The sequence below is a fragment of the Acomys russatus genome, chromosome 5 (genome assembly GCF_903995435.1).
Source record: "Acomys russatus chromosome 5, mAcoRus1.1, whole genome shotgun sequence".
Classification (NCBI taxonomy): Eukaryota; Metazoa; Chordata; class Mammalia; order Rodentia; family Muridae; genus Acomys; species Acomys russatus.
Window position 1 is genome coordinate 49,142,171 of NC_067141.1, and position 18,132 is coordinate 49,160,302.

The window sequence follows — 18,132 nt, forward strand, 5'->3', positions numbered from 1 at the left end:
TAGCTGTTTCAGTACTTGGAAATTTAATAAAAGTTGTAATTAAGGTGTACTAAATGTCTAATTAACATAAATGACTAAGATAATACAAGAGTCACAGATGAAATGCTTGTGAAGTCAGTAAATGGATGACGTCATAGGAAGAAGGGAAGCATTGAATAACCAGCAGTTCCAAGGCCAGTTGAACTAGGTTTTAATATAGCTGTGCGTAAAAGCAGTTGTTTAGACTGGCTTTGGTTTGGCCTCTCTATGCACGTGGGAGAGATTATTGTAGCAGTAAATGTGAGTTAGCAATGAACTCAGGGTACACATCAAGGCAGGGAGCCAGAAGGAAGGGTCTGATAATCAAAGAGGGCCAAGGGCCTGGCTAAAGTACATAGTAGCTAAACCTCCTGTAAGGTCTTTAGGTAGCACAGCCTTGAAGGGTCTTAAACTACACTCGGTGAACCCTGATGTCAGCAAAGCTCACATAACAAAATAATTCTAAACTTAGAACTCTTGATGAACTATTCTGGGCACCAATTACACCCCCGTGTTATGAGCTTGTGTGTGCATGCACACATGTAACAGACTGTTGTTATGTTACTTGGCCTGGCCTCAAACTTAACCTCCTTCCTCAGCCCCCTGTTTAGTTGATATTATGGTAATATTCCACCATGCCTGCATCCATCTCTTTCCTCTATAATTTCTTTTACTTATTTACTTATTTATTAGTTAGCTAGGTGTGTTTTTATTGTTTGAAAATGTCGTATGCCTATACAATAAAAATATGAACATATCAACCCATTCCCGTCCCAATTGACCCCCATATGTCTCTCTCAACTTCGTCATCTCTTCTTTCTCCTCCTCCAAACAATGAACACTGTTGTTCATTGTGCATTGCTGTTCTTTGTGTGGGACTGCACCCAATAACAGATGCCTATGAGACTTGAATATTGAGTAGGAAGTCTATATGACAGAACCTCAAGCAGTAGGACATTGGCGTGAAATTCAGAACAATATAATTTATTGACTTTGCACTTAGATAATTGTAAAACACACATACGCACAAGAAGTTTGAATGTTGTTCAGAACACTGCCATGATTTGGTTGAGTCCTAGGAATTTTATTTTAAAAGAGTTCATCGAATTCATTTTGAATTTTAATATTCTAAAATAAAAATGCATTGTATCAAAATCTTGATCATTTAGAAAACTGTAAACACTGCGATTCAAGTCAGCAATTCTGTGCTTTGAGACGCAACACGTGCTCCGAGGATAAATGTGACTTTATTTGTTTGCAAAGAATCTGCTCTGCTCTCTTCTTGCTTTTTCAAGGCTTTCAAAGGTGATCATTCCTTTTGGCAGCTCCAACTTAGTCTTTTCTGTTTCTAATATGTCTTCAGCTTCACCTTAAATAAAATGCAGAAATGTGTAAGGTGACAAAGGGGGCCCGTCAGCATTTCACAAGAGGACCTGATTGCTGTTCCGGGAACACACTGTGGGTAACACTATGTAGCACAGCCTTAAAACTCGGAGCTAAGCATTTCACTCAGAAGGAATGTATTACGCAGGGGAAACACAATGATGGATTCTGAAAACCCAGCTAGAGCTGGGTGTAGTGGTTCATGCTTATAATTTTAGCAGTCAGGACAAGACAGTCATGAGTTCAAAGCCAGCCTAGGCTGCACAGGGAGCCTGTGTCTCAGCAACAGTACATAAACAGAAATGATAAATGCATGAGGAGATAGATACAACTATCCTGATTTGACTGATAAATAATACATACATATAAGCAATTGCAAATTGACACTAAAAATAAGTAAGTTGTCTGTAAAACAAAGAATACTTTTAGAAATCATTAGGCTTCTTTCCCAAAGGCTTAAACTGTCAACATTTTCTAATCTCTGGTCTAGGAGATCAACAGAATAGAAGGTTGAGCCTTGATTTGGTGTTTGCCAGTTTCCACGATGCACATACTCCCACTTGAGCAATCTCAAGCCACCAATGGGTGCCACTGAGGGTAAAGCTGTGGCTGCTCTTTGCTGCATCTGTATGCTGCTTCTGCATTTACATAATACAGATACAACTGATACAAATAATCTATAATTATATAGAATAGAAAAATAATTAGAAACAGATGAGTTCTGAATATTTAATACCTTTGTTTTAAATGTAATTTATTATTTATCATAATTTAATTAGAAGTCTGCAGACTATTTAATTTAATTTTAATAAGCAACTGTGCCTCATATATACCATGCAAAATTTCTAAACACGTAGCAGCCAGTTCTTATGAGCTAGTAAGAGCTGACTCCATGCCACAGTATTGGAAGAAGTAGAGGTTCTGGTCCTCTGAATATTAGGAAAATGGTCCTAGCAGAATCTTTGTAAGTCAAAGATGTGTGTGTGCGTGTGTGCGTGTCTGCACATGCCACTGTATGTGTGTGTTCATGTGTGTAGACTTGCATGTAGAGGCCTGAGGTTGACCTCCAGTGTCTTCGGGCATCATCTACTCTGTTTTTATTTTTTTGTGTCTGAGACAGGATCTCAGACTGGCCCCGAGCTTGCCCAAGTAGGCTAGTCAGGTGACCCCCGAGAACTGCCTGTCTCTATTTCCCTGTCAATGAGATTACAAACTTGCACCACTATGCCCACCTTTTTCACACAGGTGATGGGGATTGAACTCAGGCCCTCAAACTTGCAGAGTGAGCACTTTACTGCCTGAACCATCTCCCAGCCCCAAGAGGAAATCTTGAGCCATAGATGGATTAGGACACAGAAACTCTGGCTTAGGAAGACTTACTTTTCATCCTCTGTAGGAGCGTTCCATAGCCCAGGTCGTACTGGTAGGTGAGGACGAAGCTTAGCGGAACTACAGGAATGAAAAGGGCTGGATTCTTCCGCTTTATTGCTCTGTTTCAGAAACAGAAAGGAGAATGTCAACAGTAGCCGGTAAATGCATATCTTATCCTTGAGAGAAAAAACAAAAACGAACAAACAAACAAACAAACAAAAAACCCCCACTGCTTGTTGGAAGAACGAATTCCATCTCATAGGTTATTTAATCCATCTGAGTCGTCTATAGAAATTGAATTTCCTTGTCCAGCACACCTTACCAGATTCTTTGGTTCTCAAGGGGAGGGTCTATGACTTGGTAATCTTACTTTGAGTTCAAGGCTTAGAGTCCTCCTTTTAAAGTGGGCAAGTGTTGAGAGCCTGCCATTCAGAACCTTGGGGAATAATAAGCACAGAGGCAGTCCATCTTTGGTCAAGTGAGCCCCCCTTAACTTCTACACTAGAAAAAAACGGCAAAAGGAATATAATGGCAGAATGAACTGTTCCTGCCCTTGTTCTACAGAGGGGTAAACTAGGGGAGGTTTCTTTACGTAAATACTCAAACCTCAAAGCTCTAAGTCCATCAGCCGACATAACTGTGCTATGATCCTGACAAAGACTGCGTTATTTCACCAAGTCTTTACACTGTACACATACCCAGCTGCCAGAGAGACGGTTGCAAGGCCAAAAAAGGTTCCAAAATATTTGAGGAATTCCCGCGACCAGGCGATCTGCATGGCCATCTGTCTCTCCCTCATCTCGTTCTGCATCGTCAGCTGCCTCTCCAGCTATGTGCAAAAGACAAAGGGCAGTTACTCACCTTTCATCTTGGAACAACGTTACAATCTGCTTCTCCTTCTCCATTTGCTCTCCTGCAGTTTTGCTTTGCTTAAGTCACAGTAGACTCTGGCTAAGTTGCTCTGAAAAGTTCTGTGCAACTGTGCCTTTGGGCAGTGACAATTCCTTCAAATAGATACAGGACATCACTCCTGCTCCCTGAGGTCTTGACTGTATTTTTGTGAATCCAAGCCATAGAGAGGTTTCCAGGCTTTTCTGTTTCGTATAAGGAAAGATTTATGGATCACTAAACACACACACACACACACACACACACACACACACACACACACACACTCCTTGCTGGCCCTCCACTTATGTTGTCTTCCAAATACACCCAACTACAAGCTGAAATGCTGGGTCAACCTTCAGGGATGAATGGGAGTTTCATCATATCTCTTTTTTGCTCTGTGCTACTTTAGTCAGTGTCTTTCTCAGCTCTGAACAGCTAAAACACAAGAAACAATATTTGTTTGGACTTAAAAAAAAACACAGAATCAGTAGCAAAATGAAAACTTTAGTTCATGATTTGAAAAGAGTTTGATTCTTCAGAGAGAAACCTGTTGTCTTCCTGACATTTCAGTTCTAAAACACATGATCGGCAAAGCTCAGAAACAGAATGAAAGAAAAGTAACATGACTTGGTTTCTGGTCATGAGAGACCAAAAAAGAATTAAAATCCATATCTCAGGGTCACTGAGGCAAGGTTTTAAGAAACAGGCTTAAAGGCATGGGAACAGCTGCAAAAAGGGCTGACCTTGCCACATTCCCTTCTTGCCCACCAGAGATATGGTCACTAGGAAACCAGACCAAAGGGCCCCCAGCTCGTGACTATAGTCACATAGCCCTGCTGTGCTATCGGCTCTTTCCCTTGGCAACAGCCAGTTGTTGTGGGACAGGACATGACTTCCCCCACTGACAAGAGAGAACTCAGAATTCTCTCTTGGTTTGTTTGTGATTTTGACCTCTCTCATAACCTATCTTTTTAAATACAAGACCCTCTTATGTATCTTAACCAATAGGTGATTGCCCAGCTTGGACCCCCTTGCTTTGGGGGCACCTGGGGAGGGAGGAAGGAGACCTATAAGTTACCCTGAGACCAGAGTGTGGGGTCACCTCTGGATACTACTGAGTTGGTGAAAGTCATGGCCCAACTCAAGCTGTAAATAAAGATCCTTGTGTCTTTGCATCAGTTTCGACTCCTGGTGATCTTTGGGATACCTGAGAGATGGGCACAACAGTCATGTTCTCTTTCTACTGCAGCAGGGACTGAGAGAGGAGGGTGGGTTTTGGTAAAAGAATAAAGCTTGGCTATTCAGCTCTCCTGGGAGTTGTATAGTACAGGAGAATGTCAAGTAAGTGCCAGGTGGGCCTGGGGAATCCTGTGAGCAGAGAGGACTATGGGAGGGGGAACCAAAGTAGAGAAACAATGGTTGCAGGGCAGATCTGGGTTCAGAGCAGGCCTGAGAGAGACAGTTGGGTTAATCTCAGCTACCCAGTAGTCTGCATGGTTCCCACGTCATGAAGAAAAGTTCCCAGGAGATACCTAAAAATTAAAAGCACAGGTAGCATACCAGAAGGCCACTAAATGCTAGGGCCAGAAGAACTCATATGAGATACTTTAGTAGAGAACCTAAGGCAGAGGTGGTTGGCGAGTGTAGCTGAGTCTCTCAAGGGTCCACAGCACTGAGAAGTGTAGAAGTCACAGCTAGACTCGCCTGGAGAAGGATCAATGACCTCAGGACCAATCACCTCACATTTCCTAAGTGGTTATAAACAATAGCAGAGAAGCTCCCCTCACCCAGAGATGCCACCTCTAATGCCTGTGCCACCTGAGGTCTCTTAGGCCAGACCAAGATTGTTCCAAGGAAAAATGAGCAGGGAAGGAGAAAGAGAAAGAAGGAAGGAAGCCACTTTGCCTTACTAAATTTTGCCTTTATCCGTAGAAGCAGAGGCTCATTTTGAGTTTTGTTAAATATAAACAATATGACTTTGTATACCTGAATATTGAGTGTGTAAAACCTAAATAAAAAGTCATCTAGATCAAAACAAGATGCAGAACAGCCTAACACCAGTGTCCAGAGATGTAAACAGCTGTAGAGTTCTTCAAAGTCCCAGTATCCACACCAACCCCCAAAACAGTCATTCCACATGTTAACTGGAGGTTAGGTCAATACAAGTTTAGCTTAAGTTTACTTTTTATTTTTATTTTTGCAGGGATCTAGGTAATTCTAGTGCGCAGCTAGAATTGAGAACTACTGCCTAAATGAGCTATCACAGGATAGATCTTTATTTTACCCCCCAAGTAAACATCAAGTGGATATAGTCTGAAACTGATGGCTGGGAGCTATCAAAGGTAGTAAGCAGAGAGTTTTATAAAGACGATTTGATATGCTGTTTTGAACACAGAAATACTCCGTTCTTGTCATATGAATAAACTTTACAGAAAAGAGTGAAGTCAATGTATCAACATCTTATGAATCAGCCAAGAACTCAGCGGGTGCCCAAGATGGGATGAGACTGTGATAAGATCCTATGAGTGCCTGACAAGCACATGGCATACGAGAGGGAAGCGCACCATCTCACTATGCAGAAATGGTCGTCAAAGTGAAGATCAAAAGGACTGTACTCAAACACTGGGCTCTAGCTGTAAAGCTCTGTCTCACAGGGTTCAGGTTGACAGCTCCGCTCCAGGCTTGGTAGTGCATGCCTATAGTTCTAGAACTCAAGAAGGGGCATGGGAAGAAGAATTGTAAATTGGAGGCCAACTTGGGCTACACTGTTGTCCTGTCTCAAGGGATAACAACAACAACAACAACACACGTGTTGATGTACAGCAGTGTGGGGCACATGGTAAGTAACACATAAGTATTAAGTATCTCCTGTGGTACTGTCAATGTTCTCTGGCTAAAGACATCAGGGATAGACCTATGGTTGAACATCTGGGCTTAGTGGCTTGTTGCAACAAAGGAGACAGTGCAGTGAGTGTCTTAGTAAGAAGGCATCAGAGAGGCCTCAGGTGGAAGGGAGGGAGGGAGGGAGGGAGGGAGGGAGGGAGGGAGATAATGACATAATCTTTCATTTTACTGAGACTTTGAAGTCTTCATGTTAAAAAAATTTTTAAGACAAATAAAACTTGAAGTTAATGTTTTTCTTTTGGGAAAATATAAGTGAAAATGATTATGTCTTAATAGTATTTGACATCTAAACAATGTATAATGATTGAACAACTAAAATACACCCAATAAAATAAAATTCAGGTCTCCAGTGGCATAACTATTATAATAAATAACCACCTTACCCAATAGCTAGATTCATTAAATATCCTAAACAAAACTTAACCCTGAACCTAAAACTAACATCAATTTTCCTACTGGATTCAAACGTGTGCTTATTAAGCATGATCCTAATATTTTTCCTCTATGAAAAGTCTGACATAAAATGTTTGAACCATGTCAGAACAGACAGAGAGAAAAGCTCTCAGCCTCGCCTTTTCACATGGGTCTGCACATGGGCCAGCACTAAGTAGGTACTGGCTAAAGGTGTGACCTTTAGAGAAGCTTCTGGCCTTCTGTCTTAACAGGCATGTTAATATATATCACTCTCAGTTCTTAATACAGCACTGAACGCATTGGCTGCCATTGTTACCCCATTCAAGAATGTGTGCTCCCTGGAGAGATGGCATCGCACTGACCACCAAGGTGTTTTAGCACCTAATGCATATGCACATGAAGGGCACACCACAGGAGTTTACACAGACCGTGGACTGTGGAAGTGTCTGAGAAAAGTCCCTCGCTGTGTCCGGAGGTTGCTTCTTTTTATTACCACATTTGGAACTGCTTTTGTTTGATTCTGTGACTGTGATAAAACACCGTGACCAAAATCAACACTGGAAGGACAGGGCTTATTTCATTTTCCAGGTCACAATCCTTCATTGAGGGAAGTCAGATCTGGAACTCAAGGCTGGAACTGGAAGTAGGAACCATGGAGGGACACTATTTTCTAGTCAGGGGCTTCTGTTCAGCTAGCCTTCTTACCTACCTACCTGCCCAGGACTGAGACTGCCCACAGTGGGCGGGGCCCTCCCATTAATGTCTCATGACATGGCTACTGGCAGATCTAGTTAAAGCAGTTCAACTGAAGAGTCCCTCTTTGTCAGGGGACTCCAGGATCACATCAACAATACAGATTAACCAGGGTAAAAACATCACATCTTCCATTGGCAAGATCCAATTTCACTAAAAAAACTAAGAAAAATCTACACTGTCCTATGTTTTCAGCACATAGACAGGTCAAGGTCTGGCTTTCATGTTTGGTTGGCTTTTGTTTTCTCTCATGTTGTTCCCTGAGCACAAATAAACATTTACTGCTCACAAGTCTTTGCATGATCACAGTGTGTCGCCTACAGCCCCTCTGCATAGCACAGGCCGGCAGCACAGTAGGTTCCTCATTTCTGTCCTACATAATAACATCAAGATGCTTCACAGACACTTGGGTGCTATAAGGTTGCTTATGTGTGCCATCTAGTGGCATGTTCATTTTTGACTGTAACAGAAGTGAGACTAGGCGGTAAAACTGAAGAGTGATGATGACATTCTCCCTCCCCCTCCCCCTCCCCCTCTCTCTCCCTCTCCCCTTCCCCCTCCCCCCTCCCCTTCCCCTGCTCCCCCCCCCCCCTTTCTGGTACAGCAGTACTGGGAACTGAGCCTAAGACCCTGTGCATGCTAGGCAAATGCTCTACCACTGAGCCATAGCCCCTAATGCATTGTCTGAAGTTCTCAAAAACTAATTTTTGAAAAGAAAAAACAGAAACAAAAACAACCCCAAAAACCCTTTCGTTTTTTTGTGGTTCCTGAGGAGGAAAACAAAGACCTGGTATATATTAGTCACTGGACATCTGCAAAACTTTATGATCTCTTGAAACTAGTGTAGGGACTCCACAGGACTTACTCTTTGAATAAGTACAGAGTAGGAGACTGAGATCAGATCATGCACGCAGTCAAGCTGATGCGGCTCCATCCAGACAGTCTGGCTCACCTCTCCCTTGGACTGCCCAAGACTAGCACTTCCTGCTTTTAGAGCCACAGTGGACCACAGGGACCTCATCAACATTCTCTAAAATCTTAACAAAATAATTTGGGTCAAACTTTTATAACATTCAGCTGTGCCTTATAATGTCTTAAAATGCTTTGACAACTTGTATTAGACAATTCAGAATCTCTTTGTTGTTGTTGGTTTTTTTTTTTTTTTTCCTAAACAACTACTGTATAATCCAAGGTCAAGTGTCACAGTCTATAACAGCTTCCTAATGTTGCTTTAAGAAATTATTATCTGAGGTTAAAGGGCCAACATGGGTTGGCATAGCTCTGTCTCTCTGGAGGCAGCAGGGGAAATGCTGTTTCTTTGGCTTTCCCAACTGGCTGTCTGCACTTTTTGGCCCACGGCTGTGACTCACTCCATCTTCAAAACCAGTAGAGCACTGCTCAGCTTGTGCTTAAAATTTCTATGTGTAGCGGGATAACATTTTAAATTTCTCTCTCTCTCATATATACACACACACACACCTTGTTGTACATATCAACAATAATGAATACAATGCTACTAATTACATAACAGGAATTTTATAGGAACTTATAAAGGCCCTGGGAAGTACAATGGCTCCACATGGATAACCCAGGAAAACACCTCCTTAGATGAACATACTGTAAAGTCCCTTTCCATGTAAGGTATCGTATTTCTAATACATTCACCGGTTCTAGGGGTCCAGGATACCTTGAGGGAGGGGCATATTCTGTTCATAGCTATAAGCAGCTACCTGGTAGCATGGAAATTTTGACTCAAGTATCTGGATTGGAGACACGGGCCATTGGCCAGCTAGTCGTCCATCCACTGAGTCTTGTCTTTGAGGATGGAGCCCATGAACATTTTAATAAGGGGTCAAGAGGAGTCCGAGAGAACCTACCTCTAGATGATTAGGAACATAACATCTTAACCAACACATACCTGAAGTTGAGCATGCATAACCATGAACTCCTGTTGGCTTTTCATGTTTTCACTCATAGATTTTGAGAACAGAAAGCCCATCTTGACCTAAAGGGTGAAAGTGCAAGACAACTTTAAATAACATGCTCTGGGCTTTTCTCAACAGTGACGATGTAAAAAGAGAGAGAACACATTTGACCTGGGGAGTAGTACAAATCGTAACTAGCTGTCTAACCTCAGGCATGCTTACCCAACCTGGGCACCGTCCAGACCAGCTGACTGAAATGACTTCCCATCTCTCCCTGCTCTGTAAGCTCACAGTGCCATGCCTCCTCATGTTTTCTCCCCACTACAAATCTAACGCTAGCCACCTTTTTCCCATCTGTTCAGGGAGACAGTAAGACCTTGCATCTGAGGATGTGTGTTCAGGAGGACTTTTGTTTATCCTTCACGAACTTGTGTCGTAAGATCTAGGAGCCTCGGGGTCACTATGCCAGTATTCTTCCTGAAGTCTCACGCTCCCAGGCCTCTGTGGCACACGCCTCACTTCCACCCCCTAGCCTCACTTCCATTCTCTCCGTGTTACCAAGGTTCTCAAAAGGAAGGGAGGATAACAATGTTGACAAGACTTTGCAAATACACTTTAAAAAAAAAAAAAAAACTCCACATGTGGTAAGTATGTGTGCGAGTATGTGTATCCATTCATGTGTGTGAGTGCAGGTGGGTATGTGTGCCACAGCACATGTGTCCAGCGCAGAGGATAACTCCAGGTTTTCACTTTCCACAGTGTTTGAGCCAGTCCCTTCCCGCATGCTGCTCTCAGCTGTGTACTCCAGGCTAGCTGGCCGGAAGGCTTCCAGACAGGACTGTCCTGTCTCTGCCTCTCATCTCACCACTGGGACTGCAGACATGTGCTACCACGCCCAGCTTCTCGTTGATAATTCAGAAATTCCTTTTATAAATGCCACTGAGAAAATGCATTTACTACACCTAATACACCAAACATTATGGTTTGCCTTAGCTTACTTTAAATGTACTCAGAACACTTACATTAGCCTACAGTAAAGTATAGACCTCTTTTTTTATAATAAGGTGTTCAATGTAACTTATTGAATATTACAGAAAAGTTAAAAACAGAATGGTTCTTTAATTCCAGTACTTGGGAGGCAAAGGCAGGTGGATCTCTGAGTTCAAAGCTCTGATCTACAGAGCTAGTTCCAGGACAGCCAAAACTACACAGAGAAACCCTCTGTCTTGAAAAACCAAACCAAACCAAACCACACACACACACACACACACACACACACACACACACACACACACACACACACACACACCAGAATGGTTATTTTCTTTACTAGCCTGAGAAGTGAATTGAAAATCTGAAGTTTGTTTTCTTAGGTATCATCGCTACCTTAAAAATTGTGACTTGAGCCACCCTCCACATGAGGCACCATCATTTTTTAATCTTATTATCTTAACTTCTCTAACAGCTACCTAAGAGTGCTATAAACTATAGGTGGCTTAGAACTCCTAATTTTTTTCTAAATTCAACAGAGTATGTGCTGAACACATTTTAGTTACTGGTTTTTCTTGCAGAAGACTATAAGGCCCAGGGTAACGTCACAACGTCTCTACTCTCGGCAATGTTGTTGTAGTAACAGGCTGCTGAATACCTTCACACCACAGTAGCCAGACTCAGTGCTTTGCTGCCAGGACCCCAGGCAGCAGCTATTTTCACATTAAGGAAATCCTGGGTTTAGAGTAATTCAAGAAATAAGCAGGGACGACAGAGGTATTTCACGTCAACTGAAACAGTGACCCTGTTAGTAGGGCTCCAAGTGAGTGTGACCCGACAGTCAGGCGTCAATGACTTACCTGTATTCCATCAAAAAGCACAGTCTGGGATCACACAGCACTCGAGCAAGCACTCGAGCAAAGTTGAGTGGAGGCTGAACTGCTCGCTAGGAAGAAATAGCAAAGGCCCTAGTCGGGCCTGGGAAGTCATGAGGAGCCCTCCCTGTCTGTCAAGGTTCCACTCAGCACCCAATGAGCAGAGTCAGGGGACACTTATGAGGAAAGGGGGGGGGGGCGGGGGCGTCCAGCAGTCTACTCTGTTAGCTAAGTATTGACAGACCCTGTGAGTCATTTCCAACTGAGCTTGCAGGAGAAGTGTTATCATCCATCTTGATAGTCTCCCTGGCTTCTACTTGTCGCAAACACTTGCGCAGAAGAAAAACTCCAGCTCTGGCTGCTCACCCTTCCTTATTTTTCTTCTGCGTGTAGGAGTGTGGGAGTAGAAGGCTGAAGTTTTCTTTCTGCTGCAAGCACCTTCAAAGAACTTGACTGTTTTCTAGTCTACACACACACACACACACACACACACACACACACACACACACACACGTGCCCCTGAGTTTCTTGGCGCACTTCTATTTATAAGGGGGTGAGCTCTCCCTTGAAGTGGTAAGACAATCCTCATGTCAATCATCGGGAGAGAGAGGGGGGGGGGAGGGAGGGACGGAGGGGGAGGGAGGGAGAGGGAGAGGGAGAAGGAGGGAGGGAGGGAGAAGAGAGACACTGTGGGAAGCTAGGATTTATGCTTACCTCTCTCTGGACCTTGCAGCCTTGGAGTTGGACTTTGGTTATGTCGGGGGGTGGGTGGGTGGGGGATCTCAGATGCGCAGGTAAAAGTAAAAGGCAAACAGGAAGCGTCCCTTTGGGAAATTACACCTGCAAATGGGTATACAGCACACACCTTGTAACTTGACCTTTGAACAGTGTTTTCAGCCTCTCCTCTCCTGTACCTAACAAAGCCATCTGCACCCTTTCCTGGGATGTTCCAAATACCTTCGATTTTCTCTCTCCCAGAGACAAAATACTATCAGCAAACAAGAGTGTCCTCAGATGGCCCTGGTTCCAGGTAACACAGGGAACCAGGGCGTCTTAGAGGGCTTAGAATATTAACGTGGGTCCAGGCTGCTCCTGGTTTTTGAGTTTTGGGGTGGGGAAGGCAGGGCGCGCTAATGCTTCCGCTCTGAACACCTAGCATTCAAATTGTTTTGGAAAGAGGTGTTTCTGGGTGAATGTTGATTGTGCAAATCCCAGACAGACTTTCTCTGGTCACCCTGGGAACCAAAATTTGATTTAGAAGGAGAAAGATTTCCGCGATTTCTGCTGTCCATATGTCTGCCTTGATGTAGTACCAGAGTCTGGGACTGGTCACATCGTCGCCATCAGTCTCAATACATCTTCCCAACTCGTATTCCCCTAGCAGGAAGCACATAACCTCTGGACGTGTTTTCTGTCATTGTTTCCACTCTCGCTCTGTGGAGCCAGTTTACTGTTATTTGGGTATTTCCCCTAAAGGCATCCCACTTCCCTATCCATTGCACTCTGCAGGCTCGTCCCAACTTGGGGACGATGCTACCGAGAGATCACGCTCACTGAACAGGGCTGGCAATACCTGCCAGCCTCGGGATATCAGCAGAACCCAGAGCCCAGGCCTCCCTTGCGTAGCCGTAGCCGGAGCTGCAGCTGCGTGGGGCCATGCAACCGAGCCGACCCTCTCTCCTGGCTGCCTGTAGCCCCGTGCACTCACGCGGCGCGGAGCGGGGGCGGGGGTACAGGTGACCACAGCAGAGACTTCTAGCCAGAGCTCCAGATCGAGCCCGGCACGGACAGTACCTTGCTCGGCAGAGCCTCAGGATTGGCTCTGACGGTGGATTACGCGCTTCAACCAATCAGCGTGGCCTTTGGCTCCTGTAAAGGCTCTCGTTCCTGCTGAGGTCTGAGATGTCCTTCCGGTGCAGGGAGGTGGGTGGGGCGGGTCAGAGCGGCAAGTTCCAATTTGCAGGGACTAGTATAGTGGATGGTTTTGAGGGAAGGCCGAGGAAGCAGCATGGAAACATCATTTCAAGCCCTCGGAATCCCTAGCCTGTAAAAGTGCCACTGTCAATGGCGTAAAGGGAAATAGGAAACAAAAGCAGTGGCCAGAATTTCCATATTACCGTATGTGCTTTCCATATTACCTACTCCTACCAGCAATGTCTGTCTACAGTAAGGCTCCCTAACCTCACTGAGGAAACACCCGAGGTAGCACATTTACACTTCCTACTCAAAGGGTGGGGAAATAGTATGTGTTTCACAAGCTCTAGCCTTTAGGAAGGGCCCTGCCTTAGCCTTGGCGGACATCACTCCGTAGAGAAAGCATCTAGCCTCCCAGGCTTGCTTAGATGGTCTCAGCTTCACTCCTCCGTATTCTGGCCTTTAGATTCCCCCATTTCCAAACATTATTTGTTCAGTAGCTCGATGGGAAAACGGCAGTGATATCTTTATTTCTGTTTTTGGGAGCAGGTGTTTTGCCAGGAGCAAACGCTTTTAAAGGGAGATGAGCGGCAGATCCCTGAGGTGAGATGTGGTGTCTATCCCTGTAGACCAAACATACCTCAATTCAGTTCCCAGCTTTGTCACCGACCCCTCTCACTTTGTCACTTTGGTCTCCTTATTATTAATAAAGCCGTCTAATTATTGTGCTGTGAGGGCTAAGTGAGATGATATACCTAGATGCGGACACTGTGAACTGCCCGCATATAGTTTCGATAGATCATAGCTGGTAACAGTGGCAGGCTGCTGCTACCTGTACACTGGGAGGGACCAGGGAGAGAAAGAGCTGTTACTAAAGCCAGGTGAATGCTGGCCTGGAGAAGAGGAATCATGTTCCTCAGAGGATGCTGCGCCCGCTTTTAGCAGAGAAGATGGGAAGGGCAACCTGTAGGGGGGACAGAGATCCTTGTGCCTGCAAATAAGCAGTAGGGGTACGAAGAATGCTAAACACGCAGGGTTGTAGCGAAGAGAGAGCTATATAACCCGTTTCCTGCCTGGAAGGTGGTGATGGGCGGAGCTGGATGACTTCTGCGTTGTCTGTGTGGGGGAGACCACATCAGATCCTCGCCCCCACTCCATACTCACCGTAAGCTTGTTTTCCTCAGCCAATCTCCAGAACCCATCTTTACGGAGAATGTCACATACAGTCAATCTGTAGACCCCATCCTGGTCTATTTTCGACTTTTTCAAAGACTTGCTTAATCTAGACAGTTTCATATAAACAAAATGGACTTTTATTGGCTTCTTTACTTTCACACGATATTCCGTGTTCATCTAAGTTATAGTACAGGGGGCTGGTGAGTTGGCTCATGGCTAAGTGAGACCCACTTCTACCCCTGGGATCCACATGGTTGAAGGAAAGATTATTTCAAGTCGTCCTCTGACATGGTTTACTATTACTGACACTTTTAATCCTTATTGTGACTTCATCGTATTAATTTGATGTTGTTTTTGGTTTTTCTTTTTTTTTTATTTTAATGATGCTGTAGCTTGCCAAGGTTTGTCCCTGAAATGCAGTGAGGCAAGAGGGTAGGAAAATCAAGGAGAGCTGCTCTGAGTAAGGGCAGTTATACTTCAGAGTGTAACCTGAATCAAAGGAGGCTTCACGTGGCTCAGCCGAAGCATTTCATAGCTTCCCAAGAATCATCAGCTTGACTGGGGAAGCACTGGGGGGAAATGTTGAGGGTGTGGACTTTAATCTTTCTCAGCTGTGTGTAAATGTGCTGCTCAGCAGATGAGCAGGAAAGCTGGGGCTGATTCTCTTTTTGATGCTTTTCAGCTGGGATGCCACAGCGCTTGACTGAGCCGCTGCGAACTTCCTTCTTCTGTAACCCATGCAACTCACATGACCCTATTCTCAACCTGTGAATCTCAGCCTTCTGTCCCAAGAACTTCAGCCTGCTCTCCTCCCCTGAGAGATCTCCTCCTCTTCTTCCTCCTCCTCCTCCTGAAAATGGCTTCCGAATTCTGAGAACTGTGGCTGGAGAGAGAGCGCTCATCCAGTTAAGGGCACCTGTAGTTCTTCCAAAGGACCAGGGTTTGATTCCTAGCTCCCACAGGGAAGCTTACCATTGTTTGTAACTACAGTCCCAGGAGGCCTGACACCCTCTTCTGGCACAGATATACAGGCACACAAAACACCCATACATATGCTGTATCGAATACCTTTAATCCCAGCCCTCAGGAAGCAGAGGCAGGTGGATCTGTGGGAGTTTGAGGCCAGCCTGGTCTACATAGTGAGTCCAGGACAGCCAGGGTTTATTACACAGAGAAACCCTGTCTCGAAAAACCAAATAGATAAATTATATATATACATATATATATATATTTATAGATAGATAAAATGTGCTTTATTACATGTGATATCCTGAGACATTATATATAATATATATATATTATATGCTTTTGGTTTCCCTCCCATTTTCTGGCATATAATTCCTAGAAACTGTTGTAATTATCTGATTAAGGGTGCTTGGTAATCTTTTGCTCTGAAATATGACCCACCTAGCTACTAATTCTTTGGAATTTCCTGAGAGATGGAAGAATCTTTTGTTCTAGGGAAGTGACTCAACTTCCTGGACTTAAGCTAGTCAGCTGAAAGGCCAAACTATGATCAGAACTGTGGCCATTTTCTCCCCAAACTCCTGTCCTCCACAAAGGGGAGAAGGGCTGAAAGCTGAACTGGTTGCCGATGAGATCTCTAGAAAGTTCCCTGAGCCAGAGGGCTCAAAGAGCTGGATTGCACAACATCGGGAGGTTCCTGGAGGGTAGTGAACCAAAGAAGAGCTTGGAAGCTGTCTCCTGCCCCCATCTGACCATGCTTTTGCCCAATGTCCATCTTCATCTGTATCTGTATCTTTACAATAAACTGGTACCCATAGGTGAATTGTTTCTCCCAGTATGTCAGTTACTCTAATTAAACAAACCAGAGGGAGTCATGGGAATCCCAGTTCATAGCTAGTCCATCAGAAGTTACTTAGGAGTTGGGTATGGTGGCGCACACCTTTATTCCCAGCACTTGGGAGGCAGAGGCAGGCGCATCTCTGTGAGTTCAAGGCCAACCTGGTCTACAAAAAGTAATTCCAGGACAGCCAGGGCTATACAGAGAACCCCTGTCTCCAAAGACAAAAACAAAAAAGAAGTTACTTAGGATTGGCATCTGGCATGGGTCCATCCTGTGATGCTTTACCCTTGACTTGTGGGATGTGACTTTACTTCCCCATAGGTAGGACTGGAATTGAATTGAGCTATAACTGCATCTCCTTAACGCTCTCAGCTTCTGTGGACAGAGTCTCCTCCACCTGCCCTCCTCTACCTTAAACTATCCAATGACTTTTCATTACAACCAGAAACCAACCTTTCTCCTTAACCCTCAAAGCTTTCAGTGGCATGATGAGCACCTACCTTTCAGTCTAGACTCCAGCCACAATAATACGCTCTGCAAGGACTTGCCACGCTTCCTCACCATCAGTCTTTGCACTAGTGCCTCTTGTGGTTGAACATGTCTGTTGTCCTGCAGATTGCTCCTGGTTAGCTCCAGAACTCACGTTGTATATTGCCTGATCCTTGCGATGGTTGGTCCTCATCATGAACTAAGCTGTGCATGAACAGTAAGGAGAGCTTCTCTGCCCAGAATGACTAGGGAAGGTGGGGTATGCACAGGAAACAGTGAGCTTAGCTTAGCAGTAACATTAGACATGTTCTGCTCTTCAGCCCTGGCCTCCACTGTTTTCCTCTTGTCTGACTCTTTCTCCATTCATTTTGTCCAAATCACAAAACTCAAGTCATTTTCAGGGCTCCTTCTCTCCTTACTTAGGCTATTTTGGCTTCCATGTCTTTTGTTTATTTGTTTGTTGTTTTTAATCTGTTTTGTTTTTGAGATGATAAACTATTTTTTTTTCTTTTTTTAAAAAGTCATGTCCCGCTTTTCTATTTCTGGAGGATACAAAAACTTCATTAAGGGGCATGATCAACTTGGTGGGAAGACAGAAGTGTGAGGAGTAGAAACAGGTGGAGAGGTGAGGGGGTTACTTTAAAGATCACTCATATGCAAATCAACGAAAGCAGGAGGCTAGGGCTGAGAGCTGGTTCCCATGGACTGATTCAGAGAGACCAGAGACCAGCCACCACTTGCCTTCTCTGTAGACGGTTCACATAGCCTCTAAGCAATGCTTTTGTAAAACAAACAAAAACAGAACACCTCACCCCTGCTAGCTTTAAGAATAAGTCATGTCATAGAAACTGCAAAGCAGGTACAATGTAATCCTCACCACTCAAATCATTATTTAACCAGGAGAACTCAGCTAATTAGTAAGCCTCTGAAGTGAATTTTTATAGACCTGAGTAGTCACAACCACACTAACATGTCATAAAGCTTAAGTCCTGGGTCTTGGCTATACTTTTAGAGAAAAGACCTACTAACTAGTAATATGTTTGTCTGTGCGTGTGTACATACACACATATATACTTAAATTGGATTCCCACATATAAAGTCTACATTTTATTTTGTGTCAGCCAACTAAAATTAAGGAAACTGCTTTATTCTACTAATTGGGGTTCAAAAGACATTTGGAAAGGGGGGTCTATCTCAGCTGAGGCTCTGAAGTCTATTCCAG

At 44.2% G+C, this 18,132-nt stretch overlaps 1 protein-coding gene across 2 annotated transcripts; it reads right to left on the bottom strand.

Moving 5' to 3' along the window:
* Positions 1-1,021: 1,021 nt before the first annotated feature.
* Plgrkt (plasminogen receptor with a C-terminal lysine) lies at positions 1,022-12,292 on the bottom strand. Of its 2 annotated transcripts, none has more exons than XM_051146315.1 (5): positions 12,239-12,292; positions 9,653-9,739; positions 3,471-3,601; positions 2,782-2,891; positions 1,022-1,387 (listed from the first exon to the last, which is right to left on the bottom strand). In XM_051146315.1, the coding sequence occupies exons 2-5, from the start codon at positions 9,731-9,733 to the stop codon at positions 1,266-1,268; spliced, it is 444 nt and encodes a 147-aa protein (XP_051002272.1). In that variant the 5' UTR covers positions 9,734-9,739; positions 12,239-12,292; the 3' UTR covers positions 1,022-1,265. The 2 variants fall into 2 exon arrangements, with proteins under 2 accessions (XP_051002272.1, XP_051002273.1); XM_051146316.1 differs by lacking the exon at positions 12,239-12,292 and adding an exon at positions 11,216-11,264.
* Positions 12,293-18,132: the final 5,840 nt, after the last annotated feature.

Excerpts from the sequence above, each read along its gene's own strand:
- Plgrkt (XM_051146315.1), bottom strand. The coding sequence starts at position 9,733 with ATGGGCTTTCTGTTCTCAAAATCTATGAGTGAAAACATGAAAAGCCAA. Across the intron at positions 3,602-9,652 it reads TTATGCATGCTCAACTTCAG|CTGGAGAGGCAGCTGACGAT; the intron begins GTATGTGTTGGT and ends TTTTGCACATAG. Across the intron at positions 1,388-2,781 it reads GCTCCTACAGAGGATGAAAA|GTGAAGCTGAAGACATATTA; the intron begins GTAAGTCTTCCT and ends ATTTTATTTAAG.